The 18581-nt window shown below is 39.8% G+C and overlaps 1 protein-coding gene across 1 annotated transcript in view; it reads right to left on the minus strand.

Annotated features, from left to right (window-relative positions):
- Positions 1-18581, minus strand: part of CD96 (CD96 molecule) — an 85329-nt gene that overhangs the window by 23573 nt on the left and 43175 nt on the right. The window contains 1 exon segment of the mRNA XM_060149047.1: positions 13429-13520. Within this exon segment, the coding sequence (XP_060005030.1) occupies positions 13429-13520 (92 nt within the window).

The raw sequence follows: 18581 nt of genomic DNA on the forward strand, positions 1-18581 counted from the left end.
CTGTTTCTGAAAGCAATCCCTTCCTAGAGCCTGACCTAGAGATTCTGTAACTATAAGAGGACATATGTATCTGCCAATCTCTTGACATCAAGTACAGCATTTTATAAGACTTGCTTTCATATTCCTTTCAGTCAAGTCTTTAAAAGATTTGTATTACATATTTCAGCATGCGAATAAGCCATACTTGCTTTTTGTCTTTTCTGTTTTAAGGTTATGTTTATACTCACAATATGGCAAAACCTCTTCAGCATTCAGTAGTTGGTTTTATATTATGAAATACTATGTAGGCAAGTAATATGCCAAACCCAGTGATAGAGAGTTGTTTGCTTTGTTTGCTGGTTGTTTATTTCTTCTTCAGTTTGAATGTTTATTGTTATTTAACCTTGTACATGTTCAGAGGTACAAAATAATGATCCTTGGTTTCCAGGAAAGAAGAGGGGGTTTAGAGGAAAACACTGCTTAGTACAAAATGGTTTGCTATATTAATTCATAAACTGCCATGAGGTTAGACGAGATTTGAAACCTTTTGAAGCCCATTTCTATTAAAACTTAAAATGCTTTTTCACTAATGTTAAAAATTACCCCTTTATGTTACCACCAGAAATTTAATGAAGTCAGAAGACAGCTCCAATCAACTCAGAAGACAGTTCTGAGTCGGATGGGGGAAACAGAGATATGTTCTATAAGAGCTAATTCTGGTTGGCTCCTTGTGACATTAGGAAGCAAAACCCAATCTCTTAACCTGGACTCTTGTCATCTTCCCAGTGACCATCCCTCTCACTGCTGGAGAGGGAAAGGCAGGGAAATGCTAGAGGCCCCGTGTGGATTAATTTGGGGGAAATATTGAAATATTTTCCAAACAATTTAATTATTTAACATCGACTACTATGTGCCAAATAAAGAAGACAGGTGAGCAGTTGTGATGTAAATGGACAATAAAGGATAAAATGATAATGACAACAACAAAAAAGAAATATTGATTTGGTCATTGCTTCCTCCTTCAAGGAATTAAAAAATACAAGTAAAAGTACTAATTTATTTCAAGATTAATTTTGCTCACTGGACTCTTCTTTTGATCCCGGCCTACTTCTTGGACTGGAGTGTGTGAACCTTAGCTTTAGAGTTGCTCTTTATGCATTTTTACATTTCATACTCTTAATAACCATGTGAACTAGAAAATATTACTTCTGTTTTCTTTTAATATAAGAAAGCAGTATTAGAGAAGTGAAATAACTTGCCCTGGGTAACAGAGCTAGTAGGTGGCAGAGATAAGAACTGAACCCAAGCCTGTCTGACACCAAAGATTATATTCAATCCACTCTGGTAGCCTTAAAGTGTAGTTAGGCTTTATGATTTATCACAGGCTATTGAATATAGTTCATTGTGCTGTATAGTAGGACCTTGTTGTCTATCCATTGTACATAATAGTTTGCATCTGCTAGTCTCAAACTCCCAATCCACCCCTTCCCCACTGCCCCTCCCCATTGGCACCCACAAGTCTATTCTCTATGCCTGTGAGTCTGTTTCTGTTTTGTAGATAAGTTCATTTGCATTCAATATCCTGTGATACACCATAATGGAAAAAGAATACGAAAAAGAATGTATATTTATGTATAACTGAATCACTTTGCTGTATAGTAGAAATTAACACAACACTGTAAAACAACTATACTTCAATAAAATAAAAATTTTTTTAAATTAAAAAAAAAAAGGGGTTTCCCTGGTGGCACAGTGGTTGAGAGTCCGCCTGCCGATGCAGGGGACGCGGGTTTGTGCCCCGGTCCGGGAAGATCCCACATGCCGCGGAGCGGCTGGGCCCGTGAGCCATGGCCGCTGAGCCTGCGCGTCCGGAGCCTGCGCTCCGCAACGGGAGAGGCCACAGCAGTGAGAGGCCCGTGTACCAAAAAAAAAAAAAAAGTATAGTTAGCCTTGTTAACAGCATGGAAGGAAACGCTAGAGAGCCCAAGGCAGATTAATTGGGGGGAAATCTTTGAGAACCAAGGTTTAGCCGTGGAAGAGCTCAGTCATGGTCCCTAACACACAACCACTCAAAACAGAAGGCCTTTATATCCTCTGCTTCTCTCCTCTCTCCTCTCTCCCATCATCACCTCTTAGTTTCCTGTCATGAGACTAGCCAGTCTTTGGGCTGTGACCAGGTGCCTTTTTCTTCAGGGAGCCTTCTTCTGCTCTTTCTAAAACCCTTCCCTTGTTAATCACTTTCTTCTTTGTACTTTAGAAAATATCCTTACCCCACCCCCAAATGTTTATGGAGTTATCAATACTTACTGAGAACCATGTGTTATCACTGTTCTAGGCAATGGAGAGACATCAGTAGACAAATCAGACCAAAAAGTCCTGCCCTCATGGGATTTACTTTCTTGTGGGGAAAAGCCAGACAAGTCAATTATACAAGATGTTAAAAGACACTAAGGAGAAAAATAAAACAGGGAAAGAGGACAGGAAGTGAGATAGAGGGTGTTACAGTTTAAAATGAGTTGGTCATGGAAAGCCCCACATTGAGAAGGTGACATTTGAACAAAGACTGGGAGAAGATGAGGTGTGAGCCATGTGGATTTTGGGGGGAAGAATTTCCAGGCAGAGGGAATGAGTGAAAAGGCCCTGAGGTGGGAGCACCCGGGTCATGTTAGAGGAACAGCAAAGAGGCCGATTTGGGTGAAACCCAGTGAGCAAGGGGGAGAGTAGAGTAGTGGGAATATAATAAATTGGATATAACATGTGACCTTTCAGGCCAACTTTATATATATCTGCTTTTTCTCACTGCCCACTTTCCTCCTCCACTCATAAGATCATGCGGGTTTCATTGACATCCGAATCCATCTCAAGTAGAAGTAGATACATAATTCTAGTTTTTTTTTTTTTATTAAAACACACACACACACACACACACACACACACACACACAAACGCACACACACCAAACAATTTAAACAAAGACAGACTGGTTAATTTCTCAACCACTTTATTTCCTACCTTGGGTTCCTACCATGTTCCCAAAGGGATTTAACGGAACTAATAATAAAACGTAACATTTTGACACTATGAACCGGGTACTATACTACCTGGTGTTTTACATGCCGAGTGTCCTCTGTTGCTTTTAATAACCCATTAAGGAAGGCAGTACCCATGCTAACACTCTTCCTTTTCTTCTTTCTCTTGTCTTTCCGCATTTTCTTCAAGCATCCTCACCTTGGCCATGTTTTTAGAACTCTGTTTATTACCTGTCAATCGATCACACCGTTGCCAAGAACTACAGCTTTCTGTGGGCCATCTCAGTGCGTAAACCATCACCTCATCATGTTTGCTTCATTTTCAATGAATTTATTTTATTTTACTTACAAATTTTTAAAATAAAATTGTATATGTGTACACATGATGATTTGATAGACATATACATAGTGAAGTGATTACTATACTCAGCCTGTTAACATGTTGTCTCTTTTCACATGGTTACTTTTGTGTGTGTGTGTGATGAGAGCATGTGAAATCCACTCTTAGCAAATTCCCAATATTCAATACGGTATTATTAACTATAGTCATCATGCTATACATTTGATCTCTAGACTTACTAATCCTACTTAACTCCAACTTTGTACACTTTGACCAATATTTCCTCTACCTCCCCAGCCCTGGTAACTACCGTTCTACTCTTTGCTTCCATGTATTTGACTCTTTTTAGATTTCACATATAAGTGAGATCACGTAGGTCCTTTTCTGTGTCTACCTTATTTCACTTAGCATAATGTCCTCAACGTTCATCCATGTTGTTGCATATCGTAGGATCTCCTTTTTTAAGGTCGAATAACATATATATATATATATATATATATATACACACATACATATATATATATACACACACACATACATAAATATATATTTTTTATCAATGGGAACTTAGGCTGTTTCCATATCTTGGCTACTGTGAATAGTACAGTGAATATGGGAGCACAGATATCCCTTAGAGGTGGCTTTCATTTCATTTCTGTATATACCAAAAAGTGAGGTTGCTGGATCAAATCATAGTTCTACATTTAAATTTTTGAGGAACTTCGAAAACCATTTTCCATGTTTTTCATACTGTTTTCTATTAAAGGCTACATCAATTTACACTCCCGTCAACAGTGTACAAGGGTTCTCTTTTCTCCATATCCTTGCCAACGCTTATCTTTAATTTTTTGGATGATAGCCATTCTAACAGGTGTGAGGTGATATTTCACTGTGGTTTTGATTTGCATTTCCCTAATAATTACTGATCTTGAGCACCTTTACGTATACCTTTTGGCCATTTGTATGTCTTCTTTGGAAAAATGTCTGTTCAGGTCTTTTGTCCATTTTTTAGCAGGTGGTTTCTTGTTTTTTGCTATTGAATTGAATAAATTCCTTATATATTTTGGATATTAACCCCTTATCAGATATATGATTTGCAAATATTTTCTCCCATAGATTGTTTTGTATTTTGTTGATTGTTTCCTTTGCTGTGCAGAAATTTTTTTTTAGTTTGATGTAGTCCACTTGTTTATTTTTGCTGTTGTTGCCTGAACTTTTGGTGTCATATCAAAAAAGTCATTGCTGAGGCCAACTGATGTCAAGAGCTTTCTCCCTATGTTTTCTTCTAGGAGTTTTACAGTTTCGGGTCTTATATTTAAAATTTTAATCTATTTTGAGGTGATTTTTGTGTATGGTATAAGAAAAGGGTTCAATTTCATTCTTTTGCATGTGGATATCCAGTTTCCTAAGCACCATTTATTGAAGAGACTATCCTTTCTCAGTGTGCATTCTTGGTGCCTTTGTTGAAAATTAGTTGACCATATTTGCTTGGGTTTATTTCTGGGTTCTCTATTCTGTTCCGTTGGCCTACATGTCTGTTTATGCATGTACCATACTATTTTGATTACTACATCTTTGTAGTATAGTGAGAAATCAGGAAGTGTGATACCTCCAACTCTGTTCTTCTTTCTCAACATTGCTTTGGCTATTTGGTGTCCTTTGTGAATATGAATTTTAGGGTTGTTCTTTCTGTTTCTGTGAAAAATGCCATTGGAATTTTGATAGGGACTGACTGAATTGAATCTGTATATTGCTTTGAGTAGTGTGGACAATTTAACAATATTAATTATTCCAATCCATGAACATCGGATGTCTTTTCACATGTTTGCATGTCTTACAATTTCTTTCATCAATGTTTTACATTTTTCAGTGTACAGATATTTCACTTTCTTGCTCAGATTTATCCCTCAGTATTTTACTCTTTTTTGATGCTATTGTGAATGAGGTTGTTTTCTTAATTTCTTTTTTGTTGTTGCTGGTGTCACTGAATTTCTTTTAATTTTAACGGATAATGCAGAGCAGAATTTTCAAATGGGACTCTTTGTACCTCCATTTTAGGTGAGGTCCCAAAGGCTAAGCATGATATTACAGGGCAAGTCATCCTCAATTCTAAAGTAGAATTTTAGACCACCTATGAAGGACATGTGAAGATAGAGGAGAATGGGTTCATCAGTTCTGGTCCATCATCCACCTCAAGGCTATGTAAGGGGATGAAAGCAGCCCTGGTGAGGATTTCTTTGGAGAGAGTTGGGGTGCTATGAGTCAAGTCCCTTTTCATGGATGAGGGAAAGAAGAATATGCTCCCTTACCTTAGTCCAAATGAAGTGTGGGTTCCATACAGCACTCAGATCTCTTGACCTGTGTGTACTGGAGTTTGGGACAAAGGGGACTAGTGCCCTACTCAGGCTAAAGAGGCTATATTGGGAGCCTATGCTTAAGTAGCAGTGCTAAATGTGCATAGAGAAGAGAGATATGGCCATACTGGGGAAAAAGAGCACTTCCCCAAACAGGAGGCCAAGGTACATGTTTTCCCAGACAAAACAGAATGCCACAAAAAGAAATCTCACCCAGGAAAAAATACTAAGAGGAACAAAAAAGCTCCCAAGCTGACAAAGCCCCAGAAGCTAACAGGCAGGGAGGGGAGGAACGCAGGAGACCGCAAGAGAAGCATGGCCCATCAAGGGGACAGCTCAGTCACAGATTTCTGAAATCTGCCAAAGTGCCCCATGAGGTCAAGATGGCAATTTTTATTTTCCCCAGCCTTAGGGCACCTAAGTCAGATTACAGTCAGCCTGACAAGGAAGGTCTTTCCTTACCTACCCCTCCTCTTTTTCCCCCATTATATGATCTCCAAAGAGACAGTCAAGCCAACAACTAGGACTGGAGAACAGGATGGAGCCAGGAAATCTCAAAGACATCTCCCATGTCTGTCCCTTACCCACTCCCCCACCCCCACCCCGAGACATAAAAGACACAACCTCACATCCCAGGCTTCCACAGCTGAGGTAGACCCACAGTTGGTGGGAAGGAGGGAGAGGAGTTCTGAACTGAATTAACTTTTGCAATTTTGACATTACATTGACAAGCTTTTTAAATTATTGACACAAATCTGTTCTTGTGGCTGAAAGGGACCAGATAATATTTATTATATGAAAATCACCAAAAAAGCCAAGGAAAAAAATTACCTAAAATTTCTTTCAGAGGCTAGGCAGAAATTCAACAGAGCTCATTTGGACAGGGAATGATGGGGCAAAAGAAAATTATTTTTTCTAATCTACCCAGTTCAGTTTATTTATTCAACTGAAAACAGAGGTAAAATTTATTTGTAAGTTCAGGCTGCTGCTGTCATAGTGATCGAGTTCATCAAGCTCAATTGTCTAAGACTTTGCCTATTCTTATGTAAAATTAAACTTGAGAATTTAACTTATATTCTCAAATAGTAATATTTTCACTTGGCCTTCCATTCTATTGACATAGCATTTATTGACATAACTACCCAGTCTCCTTGACAGATGTGTAATTGTACTCCATTCATTCACCTGCAGCACAAAGAGGCTTTAAACCCACAATGGCATTGACTGGAAAATTGCACTTAAAAGAATATAGGTCAGCAAATACATCTAAACACATCCAAGTCAGCCTCATCAACCCCCAATGTCAGGATAAGGTGGGTATTGACCCTCAGGTCAACGTAAAGGAGATGTGTGGTGTGAAATCTTAATTTCTACATACAACTGTTTTCCCATGGAAGGCAGATAGTTTGGGGAACATGTGCTCACTGAAGGACTAAAGGTAATGTGTATTGCTGGATTACTAGTCCAGAAAGGATCTGCAAGACTCCTTTGGGGGAAGATGACAGTAGGCAGGACAGAGCTCATCACACATCATGTGGTGTGTCCACAGACACTCAATAATTAGGAAATGAACTGAATAGGACGTCCAATAGCTTTTCCCCAGACATACCTCACCCAAAAGGGGGAAAACTGAATAAACACATACCAAGGTAAGTCAGTCATCAAGGAGGCTACCCTTGACTTATGGGTGACAGGAGTGGAAAAAATTGAGAAATTCTTTAACAACCTGTAAAGTCCGTCCCAGGTGAATGGTTGTGAGAAAGATGTAATGTCCAGAATTTCCTAGGATTCAAGGGAGAGCACTGGAGTTTTGTATGGATTCTGTACATATCTCTGGGCAATAAGAATTAGAGTATAATGATGTTGAGAGGAAAAGGAGTAACGAATGGAGGAGGGTCTTTTTCTCCAATTTATTTCCAACTGAGGAAATGTCAGCCCCACTTCTGGAGGCAGCATTTCTCAGAAAGCACTGGTCCAGAGAAGGAAAGATTAATATAGGCATAGCTGTCATATTGACCTTTTCATAGCAGCAATACCAGCTTCACACTAGAAGGGATTTATTCAATGTCTAACGACATTTATTGAGTACCCGTCATGTACTCTCAGAGGCAGTAAGACTTGGGCTTTGCAGCTGACTGTTTAGGTTGTTTCACTTTCTGCACGACTTTGGGCAAGTTAATTAACCTCTTTGTGCTTCAGTATCTTCATCTGTAAAATGGGGATAATGACAGTACTTATACCATTGTGTTTTGGGGAGGGTTAAATGAGATAATACATTTACTAGTTTAGAATAGTGCCAGGCACATCAGAGGCACTCAAATATTAACAAACATTGTTAACATTATTGCTCAGTACTATAATACAATCATGGCAGCTGGTAAAAATTTTTAGGTAATAACTAGAAAAAGAAAACCTGGAAAGCCCTTGTGTGATAGTTTTATAAAAATATTTTATTTATTCCTCCACATTTAGGCAGACAACCCTGCTGAGGCTTCTGTCACACACAGAACTCTCAATTTCTACATATGCCCATTCTAGTTCAGACCATTATCACTTTAAATCTATATCATCTGGTCGTCATCATTTGGTCTTCTGTTTTACTTACATTTTTTATATACTCAAAAAGCCATAGTGGATGTTTGTTGATGTTCAGACCGCAGATCGAATCCATAGCCTATTAACCTAAGCTCACCTCCACCTGGTTCCACCTCACCTAAGCAACTTGCAGCCCCCTTCCCAACAAGCACTGCCAGCACTCATCCTGCTTGTCTTCCTAGGTCCTGCATGCATTTTATTTTATGTCTTTGCTCAAGACCATTATGTGAAGATCTGTCTCTCACCTTTCTTCTATTTGAGTCTATATTTCTTTCCAGACCCCCTGTGCAACTTTCCTGATTCTACTCTCCATGACCCCAGAACTCATTTACTTTTCTTAATTTTCGGTGCCTGGATACATATGATAAAGGCAGAAATGATCAGACAGCAACAGAGGTGTCCTGACCCTTGAAGACAGGTACGCCATGACCAGAGAAGGTGTCAGAAGTTGCTATCACAAACAAATCACATAGCCTTCTCATTGCCTTGCAGAGTCTCTCTGGGACCCCCCTCTTCACTTTAGAATATCCAGATCTACAAATGATCTAATCTGCTTCCCCTGTATTTCTGTTGGACTAATCTCATCTAATTCCAGGTTGATCTCCCACCCATTTCTGACAGGCTTTCTCATAAATTAGTAGTTTCATTGCATCCCCTGTGGAACTACTTCTTTCAGTCTGTACCCTTCCTCTCTGATTCCCCCCACTCGCCAAGGATCAGGTGTGCTCACCTGGAGAGCTGGCCAATGGTTAGAATCAGACTGGATATGGTATTTCACTCAAAGCTTCCAGGAGTAGAAAGATCCAGACTGTAAGGATTATCTAAGTTTTTAGAGACAGCTTAATATCAAAGGTAAATGCCATAAGGTCCAAGAGTTGTACACAAAAATAGGAGGCAAAGCCAAAAGGTCTGTGGCATGGTAGCCAGTGAAATGGGAGGCTAGGCAAGCGGGTCTGGCTAGATCGTAAACTCTGTGCAGCAGGGGGCCTGCCTGTCTCATTCATTACTGTATACCAGCGCCTCAAAAATTCCTCGCTCGTTGTCAGCACTTGGTGTTTGTTGAATGAAAGAAGGTCTTGGATGACTGCTACAGTCTGGGCTGGTGTTTCTGAGGCTATGCTCTCTGAGGTTTCTGAGCTTCTGCTCTCTGAGGCTACGTAGTCTAGAGGCAATTCATGGCCAGTGCGTTAGAAGGCACAGGGCTCTGCTCAGGGCAACGGAAGGTTGGAGTTACGCCAGTACCGTCTCATCCTAGATTTGTCTGGGGTCTCTATGGCTCCATGCAGGCTTGCCTCATCTCACCACTTAGCTTGTCAGCCTCCTGTCTTTTTCTAGGACAGTGCTGCGAATGCAGCTGGCACTCAGAAAACACCAGTTAGTTCAGGTTGAATTGAGCTGGGCTTCCCTGTGTAACTCTTGAAGTTGGCTGTGAGTTATAAGGTTCCATTGTTTCCATTACTTTCTACATTTGTTTCAAGAATATCCTTTCATTGAGGAAAAAAAAGAATATGAATTGGATGTTTGCAGCAAGATCTGTAGCTTAATAATTATGACTGAATTATATAGTTCACTACATCTTAGAATTTAGAACAAAACCATAGCCTTTTGAAGTTGGTTTCCATGACATGTTCCACCCCATTTCCTTTCTTAAAAGAACACAAGGGCGAATCCTACCAGCTTCTGAGGCAGCTAGTCATCATGTGATTTCACAATTACCCTCCAGATTGCCAGGATGAGATTTAGATTTTTCAGTTGTAATTCAGTGTTATTCTAAGCAAATAAGTTTCACTTAGATATAAGCAGCCATTGATTTAACATCTTTTTTTGACATATAAAAATCAGACTGAAAATTATCCCAAACATTATCTTGTTACTATCTTGACAGAGGTCCAGATTTTGTAAAGTGAGAAATATTATTATACCTGAGCCTGGAACTAAAACAGGGTTTCTCAACCTCAGCACTATTGACATTTTGGACCTGATAATTCTTCGTCCTGTCGTATGTTGTAGCATCCTCAGCCTCCACGTAACAGATGCTAGGAGCACCGTCCCTTCCCCCATTTTGGCAACCAAAAATGTCCCCAGACACTGCACATGTCCCTGGGAGGGGGGCGGAGGCAAAAATCACCCTGGTGAGAACCATTGATCTAAAACAGTCCTGAGGTCCAGTGTAATGGGGCCTTATTTTTAAGGAGGTCTTTTGATTCTCCAGAAATTTCCAAACTGTATCACCTTAGTATCATAGCAGATCAGGTAGCAGTTTTTCTGCTTTTAAACAAATATATTTATTTGACTGTGCTCTTTCAACCTCTCTAATACTAGTGCTATATTAGATTGTAGACTCTTTGAAGATAACAAATGTCCTTTCCTTTTTCTTGAATTTCTTCACAGAAATAAAAATGGTGTTTGAAATGATGGAACAATTTAGTATATGTCAACTAACCCCACAGAAAACTGAGCTAGAAGAAATTCATTTGTGCTTTCAATTAGCAGAATGGATATGCCATGACAGCATGATTCTTTTTTCTCTTTTGTTCACTGTTGTATTTCTAGCACCTAGAAGAGCACCTGGTACATAGGAAGTGCTCAATAAACATTTGGTGAATGAATTATGTCACTTCCCTTCTAAAAAAATGTTTAATGAGGTCCCTCCCATCTCTTAAGGTATAACATTTATAATCCTTAGACTGGGTCTGAAGGCTCTCTTTATTCTGCAGTTTCCAATCTTCACCCCTGCTTCTCTGCTACACAATCCCACTCCTCTGACCCGACTTTACTTACTAAAATTTTCTCAAATCCCCATGAATATCTTCACCAATGCACAACAGCTCATTTTGTTCTCTTTGTTTAAAATGTTTTTTCAAGCTCTTAATAGTCAAATACATACAATACATACTTCAAGGGTCAGCTTATTTCGTCTCTCTCTGTAACGCTTCCTGACTCCACGAACTCATAGGCACCTTTCCATACTCAAAACTTAAGACTTCTTGGTCCGTATCTCTCCCTGAGCATTTTAATTCTATAAAACACTGCACCTTTCACCTTACTATTCGGACTTATTTTCATATGTGCATGTCATCTCTCTCCAAGTACAAGGCAACCTTTTAGAAGGCAGAAACAAATTATCATCTTTTTTTGACACCATGCAGTCTATTAAATGATATCTACATAGTGAAGGAACATTATTCTCATTTATTCTTTTTCATTCATTTATTCAACTAATATTTTTGCATGCCTACTCTGTGCTAAGCGTGCGTGAGGAAGCAACATAAGTATGGTCCCTGTCCTCATGAAGTGTTTAGACCATTTGGAGAAAACATGGCATCTAATGTTTTGAGAACTAGATTTATAGTCAGAAGACTTTGGTGTGAATACTACTTTGCCACTTATTAGTTATGTGGTCATTTAAGCTCTCAGCATCTCAGTGTCCCCATCTGGAAAATGGAAATGGTAATGCTTACTCTGTCTACCTCTCTTAATAGAGAATATCAAACCACATTGAATTTTAGGTGCAAACGTCTTCTAAGTGATAGGATGTGGTTGTTTTAATTTGTCCACAAATTCTTTGACACTTTTTCCTTCAAGAAGTAGAGCCCAATTCTCTGCCTCTTGGGTGTAAGCTGGACTTAGTGACTTGCTTTTAACAGATAGAATGTAGCAAAAGTAATGGTGTGCAATTTTGCAGACTGGGTCATAAAAAGGGAGGGTGGTTTTGTCTTGGTGACTCTATTCTTTGAATTACTTGGTCTGGGGGAAGACAGCTGCCATATTGTGAGGCTGAGACTTCCTGCCAACGTGTTCAAGCTTGGAAGCAGAGCCCTCACTCAGCTCCAGTCAAGCCTTCAGATGACAGGAGCTCCAACCAACAGCTTGACTACAACCTCATGGAGGAACCTGAGCCAACCACTCAGCTAAGCTGCTCCTGCCTCATGTAAAACCACGTGAGACAATATATGTGTTATAAGTAATTAACTTTTGTTTGGGTAATTTGTTATACAGCAGTGGATAGGTAATACGTAGAGTACAGTACTAAAGAGACTTAAGGTATTAATGTTGAATATGCTAATATTTGTTGAATGAAGAATATCATAATTTACTATGGTTTATTGCTGAATGATGAGTTAAAAGTGGAAGAAGAAGAAGCATAAAAAAAGAAAATTACAAAGCCTTAAGAACTAGGAAACAATCAGATGGATGTAAAACTTCTGTTGGGTGATTTGCAGGCATTTCTCATCCTGCCACATGCTTCATTTTCTGAGAAATATCAACCTGTGACAGTGACTTCAGGCTATATGCTAAAGGCTACAGGCTATATTGTTCATTCCTGCTGACTGCTTTGTCTTATTCCATTTTCAGTTCTCATTTTGAGCTAAAATTGATAGTTTAATTAAATAAGAAATAAAAAGCATACTTCTACTCTATGTAGAACATCCTTTTCTGTGTTAGAGAAAGTCACCTTGGCTCTTTGTTAAACAAAAAGGCCATAGATATGGAAATTTATGATTTGTTTGCATCACTGCCAACTTCTGAAAGTCACTGCTATCCCTTTGCCACAGTAACACTGACCCAGCCTGAACTCCATTATTAATAATGTCGCTAGGAGGCTGAATTCAAGTCCACACCAGTCAACACCAGTCAGCCACTAGGAGGCTGAATTCAAGTCCACACCAGTCAACACCAGTCAGCCACTAGGAGGCTGAATTCAAGTCCACACCAGTCAACTTTGTCAAAATTAATATGAACCAGAACAAATTTAAATTTAAAACTATCTACCCACCTCTGGCCCACAGGATCCCCATTTACAAACCAATTTCTTAAACACCCTACTGAGAACATAGCTGTGGAGGAGGACTGTCAATTTATTAACTTATTTAATAATAAATACAGAACTTAAATTTCTCATTGAAGATTTATTGACCCTGATTTTGCCAGGTCTTCAAGTGAAGGGCTTTGGAAACGGTGCTAATTCATTTAATCCATGAGAATAGTACTTAACATATTTACCTGAAATGCCATAGGCAAGAACAGGGCATGAATCATACAAATTTTCTGAAAATTTTTCCTCTATCAACCTACTTAGTTAAAGGATTAATAGCTCATGGGAAGTAAAACAGTATGAAAACATCCTTACCTGTAGGAGATATGCTGTTGGCTGGAGAAGGCTGGATGCCACGGGTAGATGCTGTAGCATCAAGCAGAGAGTCTGTTGGAGGGTTCACTGAGCTGGAAGGATTAAATAGACACGGGTAATGAACAAAATACTGTGATAGGAAGATAAAGTAGTAACTTAGTTCCCCCCAAACCTTTACTTATTCATCTAACAAATTATTATTGATTAAAAACCATCATTATTGCCCTGCTATGGGCAAGGCAGTGGAATTTAATGGTGGATGACAAAGACGTGGAGCTTTCTTTAAAGAGCATACAGCCTAGAAAATAGACAGGTAGCCAGGCACTGTGTTTAGAGCTGTGACAGCAGAAGTGCAGGGTGCCACGAGAATGCAAAGGAGGGGCACCAACCAGCATTGAGAGGTCAGGGAAAGTTTCCTGGAGAAAGAGACATTTAACCAAAACCTGGTAAAACAATTACTGCAGCTAATGTTTTGAGGTATTTGAAAAGTAACCATACAGTTTACATATCCATAAACCCACAAATTTTTTTATTACTAAGAGTAGAAACAATGATACAGCTCTCCAATGGGACACAACATCAATAAACCTAAGACTGATGGTATTATTGTGCTCTTTCTAAAATTTCTATTTTTTTCATAAAACTTTTATTTGGCTATAGCTTTTCTCTCTGTGTGTGTGGGGGGTGTCTGGGATGAAAGAGAGGCTGGAATACATTGTTTTACTTATCACATTATACATTCATGTCATTTCCTTAATAAGTCTCCATTATTGTACTGTAAAATAATCCTATTAGCATTTTAAAACAATTTAAAAATGTAAGAAGGACCTATTGACTTTAGGAATATGTGGATTAAATATAATTAAATGATTTCCAGGCTAGGGGATTTTGTGATTTTTCTAGACACCATGGCATTGGGTACAGTATAACACATCTGATGAGCTGTATCAATTATTTGGACATTTAATTAGAAATTATACTACTGTTCCTATTCTTTAATTTACTTTAAGGAATAAGTATATACAATTTAAGCTATGTCACTTGATAGCACATAGCACATTGGAAGGAATTTGTTTTTGTGATCTGAATGCATCTATGTTTTATTCTCATTGGTAGTTTGTTCTTGCTGTTGGATATAGGTAGTACTCACAGCTGGCTGTGACTTGCTATCATAAATGATCCCTTGCTATTAATCTCTCAGGAGGTTGGGGGGTAGTTATATGGAGAGTATGTGAATAGGTCAGCAGAATGACTATTCTCTTCCCCTTATGCCATCTGGGACAAGTTTGAACTCTTCAGCTTGACACACAAATCTGATCATGATTTAATCCCGCATTACACTCCTATCTTCATTTCCTGATGCTGACTATTATCTTTTATATCTCTTTAAAATCACACCCTCAGGACTTCCCTGGTGGCACAGTGGTTATGAATCCGCCTGCCAATGCAGGGGACATGGGTTCAAGCCCTGGGCCGGGAAGATCCCACATGTCATGGAGCAGCTAAGCCCATGCGCCACAACTACTGAGCCTGCACTCTAGAGCCCACGAGCCACAACTACTGAGCCCGTGAGCCACAACTACTGAGCCTGCATGCCACAACTACTGAAGCCCGCGCGCCTAGAGCCCGTGCTGTGCAACAAGAGAAGCCACTGCAATGAGAAGTCTGTGCACCACAATGAAGAGTAGCCCCCCTGCTCAGTGCAACTAGAGAAAGCCCGCACACAGCAACAAAGACCCAATGCAGCCAAAAATAAATAAATACATTTAAAAAATAATACACCCTCAATCCAACAGGTAATATTTCAATCCAATTTACCAAACACAATGTTCTCCATGACTTCTTGATGTTTGTGCTTACTGTTTCCTAATACTTTCCCATCCCAAACTTCCTACTATGTACCTCTCAGACTTGAAGAATCCTAGGGATCTCTGTGATGCACTCATAGCTCTTAATGTTTGCCCTAGCAAAGGCCTCATTACTTCATCACTACACCTCTCAAGAGAAGTAACTGTTTTGTTTCTCACTGTATTTCTGGTTCCTGGCAAATGCAAGTGGATGAATTGAATGTATACAGATTTCTTCTTAACATTCAAAGAACAAAGATCAGCTTTAAGTACATACGTGACTGCTGGTGCATCATCTTCCAAAGTAGTAACCTTAATGAGATGGAACGGGCCTGGAAAAATAATGCCTAGGTGTTTTTCTCTGCGGATTGATTAGAATAGAGGTTGGCAGACTATGGCTAGGTGAAATCCCACTCACTGCCTATGTTTGTAAGTAAAGTTTTATTGAAACACAGCCATGCCCATTTGTTTATGTACTGTCTACGGCTGCTTTTGTACTACAATGGCAGAGCTGAATACTTGTGGTAGAGACCATATGGTCCACAAAGCATAAAATACTCACTATCTGGCAGATTAAAATTAGAAAATGTTTGCCAACTCCTAGAACAGAAGTTGTTGATAGGTTATGCTCAATCCTAGATTTCCAAAACGGGAAAGAAGCATTTAGTTTTCATTTGTTGAATATTTCTACTTTAAGATATTATTTTGCCATGTTTCATCACCAAATGTCTTTGTAAACTGAGGGCTTCTTGGTACATACAACCTCAGAGTGCATTAGGACGTTATTGCAAGATTTGCATTTTGAGATGAATCCTTTGCTCTGTGACAAAAGTGAGGCACAGCTTCACTGAGGCCATAAGGAGTCCTTTTAGTTTCAGACTGGCCTATAAAGGAGAAACTCTGTCTTGGTCAAAACAAAACTAAGAGGGGATAGTACTCCATCCGTTCACAAGTGCGTCTGTTCTGCACAGGACTGGCAGGGCTCTCAGGACCACCTTCATGGGCAGCAGTGGCCACGTGTTTGTCCCACAGGCAGCTGGGTCAATTCTAGAGCTTCTTCAGAGCTTGAATCAGCCATTAGCTGGTCCACCCAGAAATGAACTGAACCCCATGGTTTGCTAGGTCCTTGCTTGTCAAAATGTGGTCCATAGCATCTCTTAGGATCTTGTTAGAAATGCAGGATCTCAGGCCCTGCCCCTCCCAACCCCTCAACTTACTGAATCAAAATCTGCTTTTTAACAAGATCTTTAGGTGATCTGTATGTATAGTAAAGTCCTTTATTGATACTCTCAGTATTCCCGGGATCAGTCATGGGTATGAGAGAAATCATAAAACCAGAAGTATTTTTCTGGCATACGTTACCTTAATATTCAGTGGTCCTCTCATCCCACTATCAAACTATCCATTTTTAATCCTCTCTCCACATCCCAAAACACACATACACACTCTCACACACACACTGAACCCCTCACCAACCCTTAACTCTCTTTGTATCCCAAAGGTCTTGATCTCGACAGTTACAGTTAGAAATCTACTTAATCAACAAGACAGGCAGAATATTACCCACCTCAGGAGGTATCTGCACTCAACTCTTTTTTTCTTTTTATAAATTTATTTTATTTATTTTATTTTTGGCTGCGTTGGGTCTTCGTTGCTGCACACGGGCTTTCTCTAGTTGCGGCGAGCACGGGCTACTCTTCTTTGTGGTGTGTAGGCTTCTCATTGAGGTGGCTTCTCTTGTTGCGGAGCACGGGCTCTAGGTGCATGGGCTCCAGAGCGCAGGCTCAGTAGTCGTGGCGCATGGGCTTAGTTGCTCCGCAGCATGTGGGATCTTCCCGGACCAGGGCTCGAACCCATGTCTCCTGCATTGGCAGGTGGATTCTTAACCACTGCGCCACCAGGAAGCCCCTGCACTCAACTCTTGAAATGAAAAAGAAAACTATTCCCTCTACCCCCAAAAAAACAAAACAACTCTTTGTATATGCCAAAACATTGACTCCTCCACGCTACAATATTAGACATTCTGACAGACTTGGTTGGCATGATAGGATATTTTTAGAAAGAGCTTATTTTAAAGTTACTGTTGAATCATGACAATTCTTCAGGCCCTGGTACTCGAATAGCTGCCTGACGAGTCACCTTCACCTTGACCCCTTCCCCTTTCTGAGTTTTCTAGAATAAGAATCACTGAGCACTTGAATGTCCCGAGAGACAGGTGGGTAGGTAGGGAAAGAAGCACCTCAGAGGGCTGTTACCTTGCAGCCTTCCAACATTGTTACTCTTTTCTGGGAACAAAAGAGAGCAAAAAGTCCTCCCGTTCTCTCCCTAAATCTCCTTTTTGTTCCGTAATAGTCTTAGAATTTCTCTACTTTAGCACTAAGAGACAGATTTTTCTCCTGCATTTTCATGTCAATATCTGTCCCACAAGGCAATGACGCTTGCACAAGGCATCAGAACTTTACTCCAGAGTTTATAAAGCATCCAGCAGTACTACTGCAGGCAGAAAGCATGTTAGGAAGTAAATGTTTAAGAACTTACAACAAATAGGAAAATAGGACATGGCAGTGATATTGCTTTACAGAGCCTCAACTATATCTTCTAAATCATTCAAAAGATAAATGTCAGAATATGAGCAGAATATAAGCTATAATTTTGGGAAACCGAACTGTTTAAGATTTACTGTCTTTAATATTTGATCATAAAGGATAAAGACTCATTTGACAATTTTAAATTGCCTAAAATTATACTAGATCAGGGCTGTCCTGTAAAATTGAAATTATGGTGTGCTTTGAGTATCAGAATCAGTGCTCTTCCTTCTTACCTTAAAAAATATTCACTACTTTCTGATCTTAAGACAAAATACAGTTCAAGAGAATGAGAAGGAAAGCCTGGAAGAAAATGTTTGCAAAAGATATATCTGATAAAGAACTGTTATCAAAATATACACAGAATTCTTAAAACTTAACAATAAGGAAACAAACAACCTGATTTAAAAATGGGCCAGATGGACTTCCCTCATGGCGCAGTGGTTAAGAATCCACCTGCCAATGCAGGGGACACGGGTTTGAGCCCTGGTCCGGGAAGATCCCACACGCCGCAGAGCAACTAAGCCCGTGCACCACAACTACTGAGCCTGCGCCTAGAGCCCCCAGGAGCCACAGTTACTGAGCCTGTGTACCACAATTACTGAAGCCCGCACGCCTAGAGACTGTGCTCCGCAACGAGAGATGCCACCACAATGAGAAGCCCGCACGCTGCAATAAAGAGTAGCCCCCACACGCCGCAACGAAGAGTAGCCCCCGCACG

The sequence above is a fragment of the Lagenorhynchus albirostris genome, chromosome 5, assembly GCF_949774975.1.
Source record: "Lagenorhynchus albirostris chromosome 5, mLagAlb1.1, whole genome shotgun sequence".
Taxonomy (NCBI): domain Eukaryota; kingdom Metazoa; phylum Chordata; class Mammalia; order Artiodactyla; family Delphinidae; genus Lagenorhynchus; species Lagenorhynchus albirostris.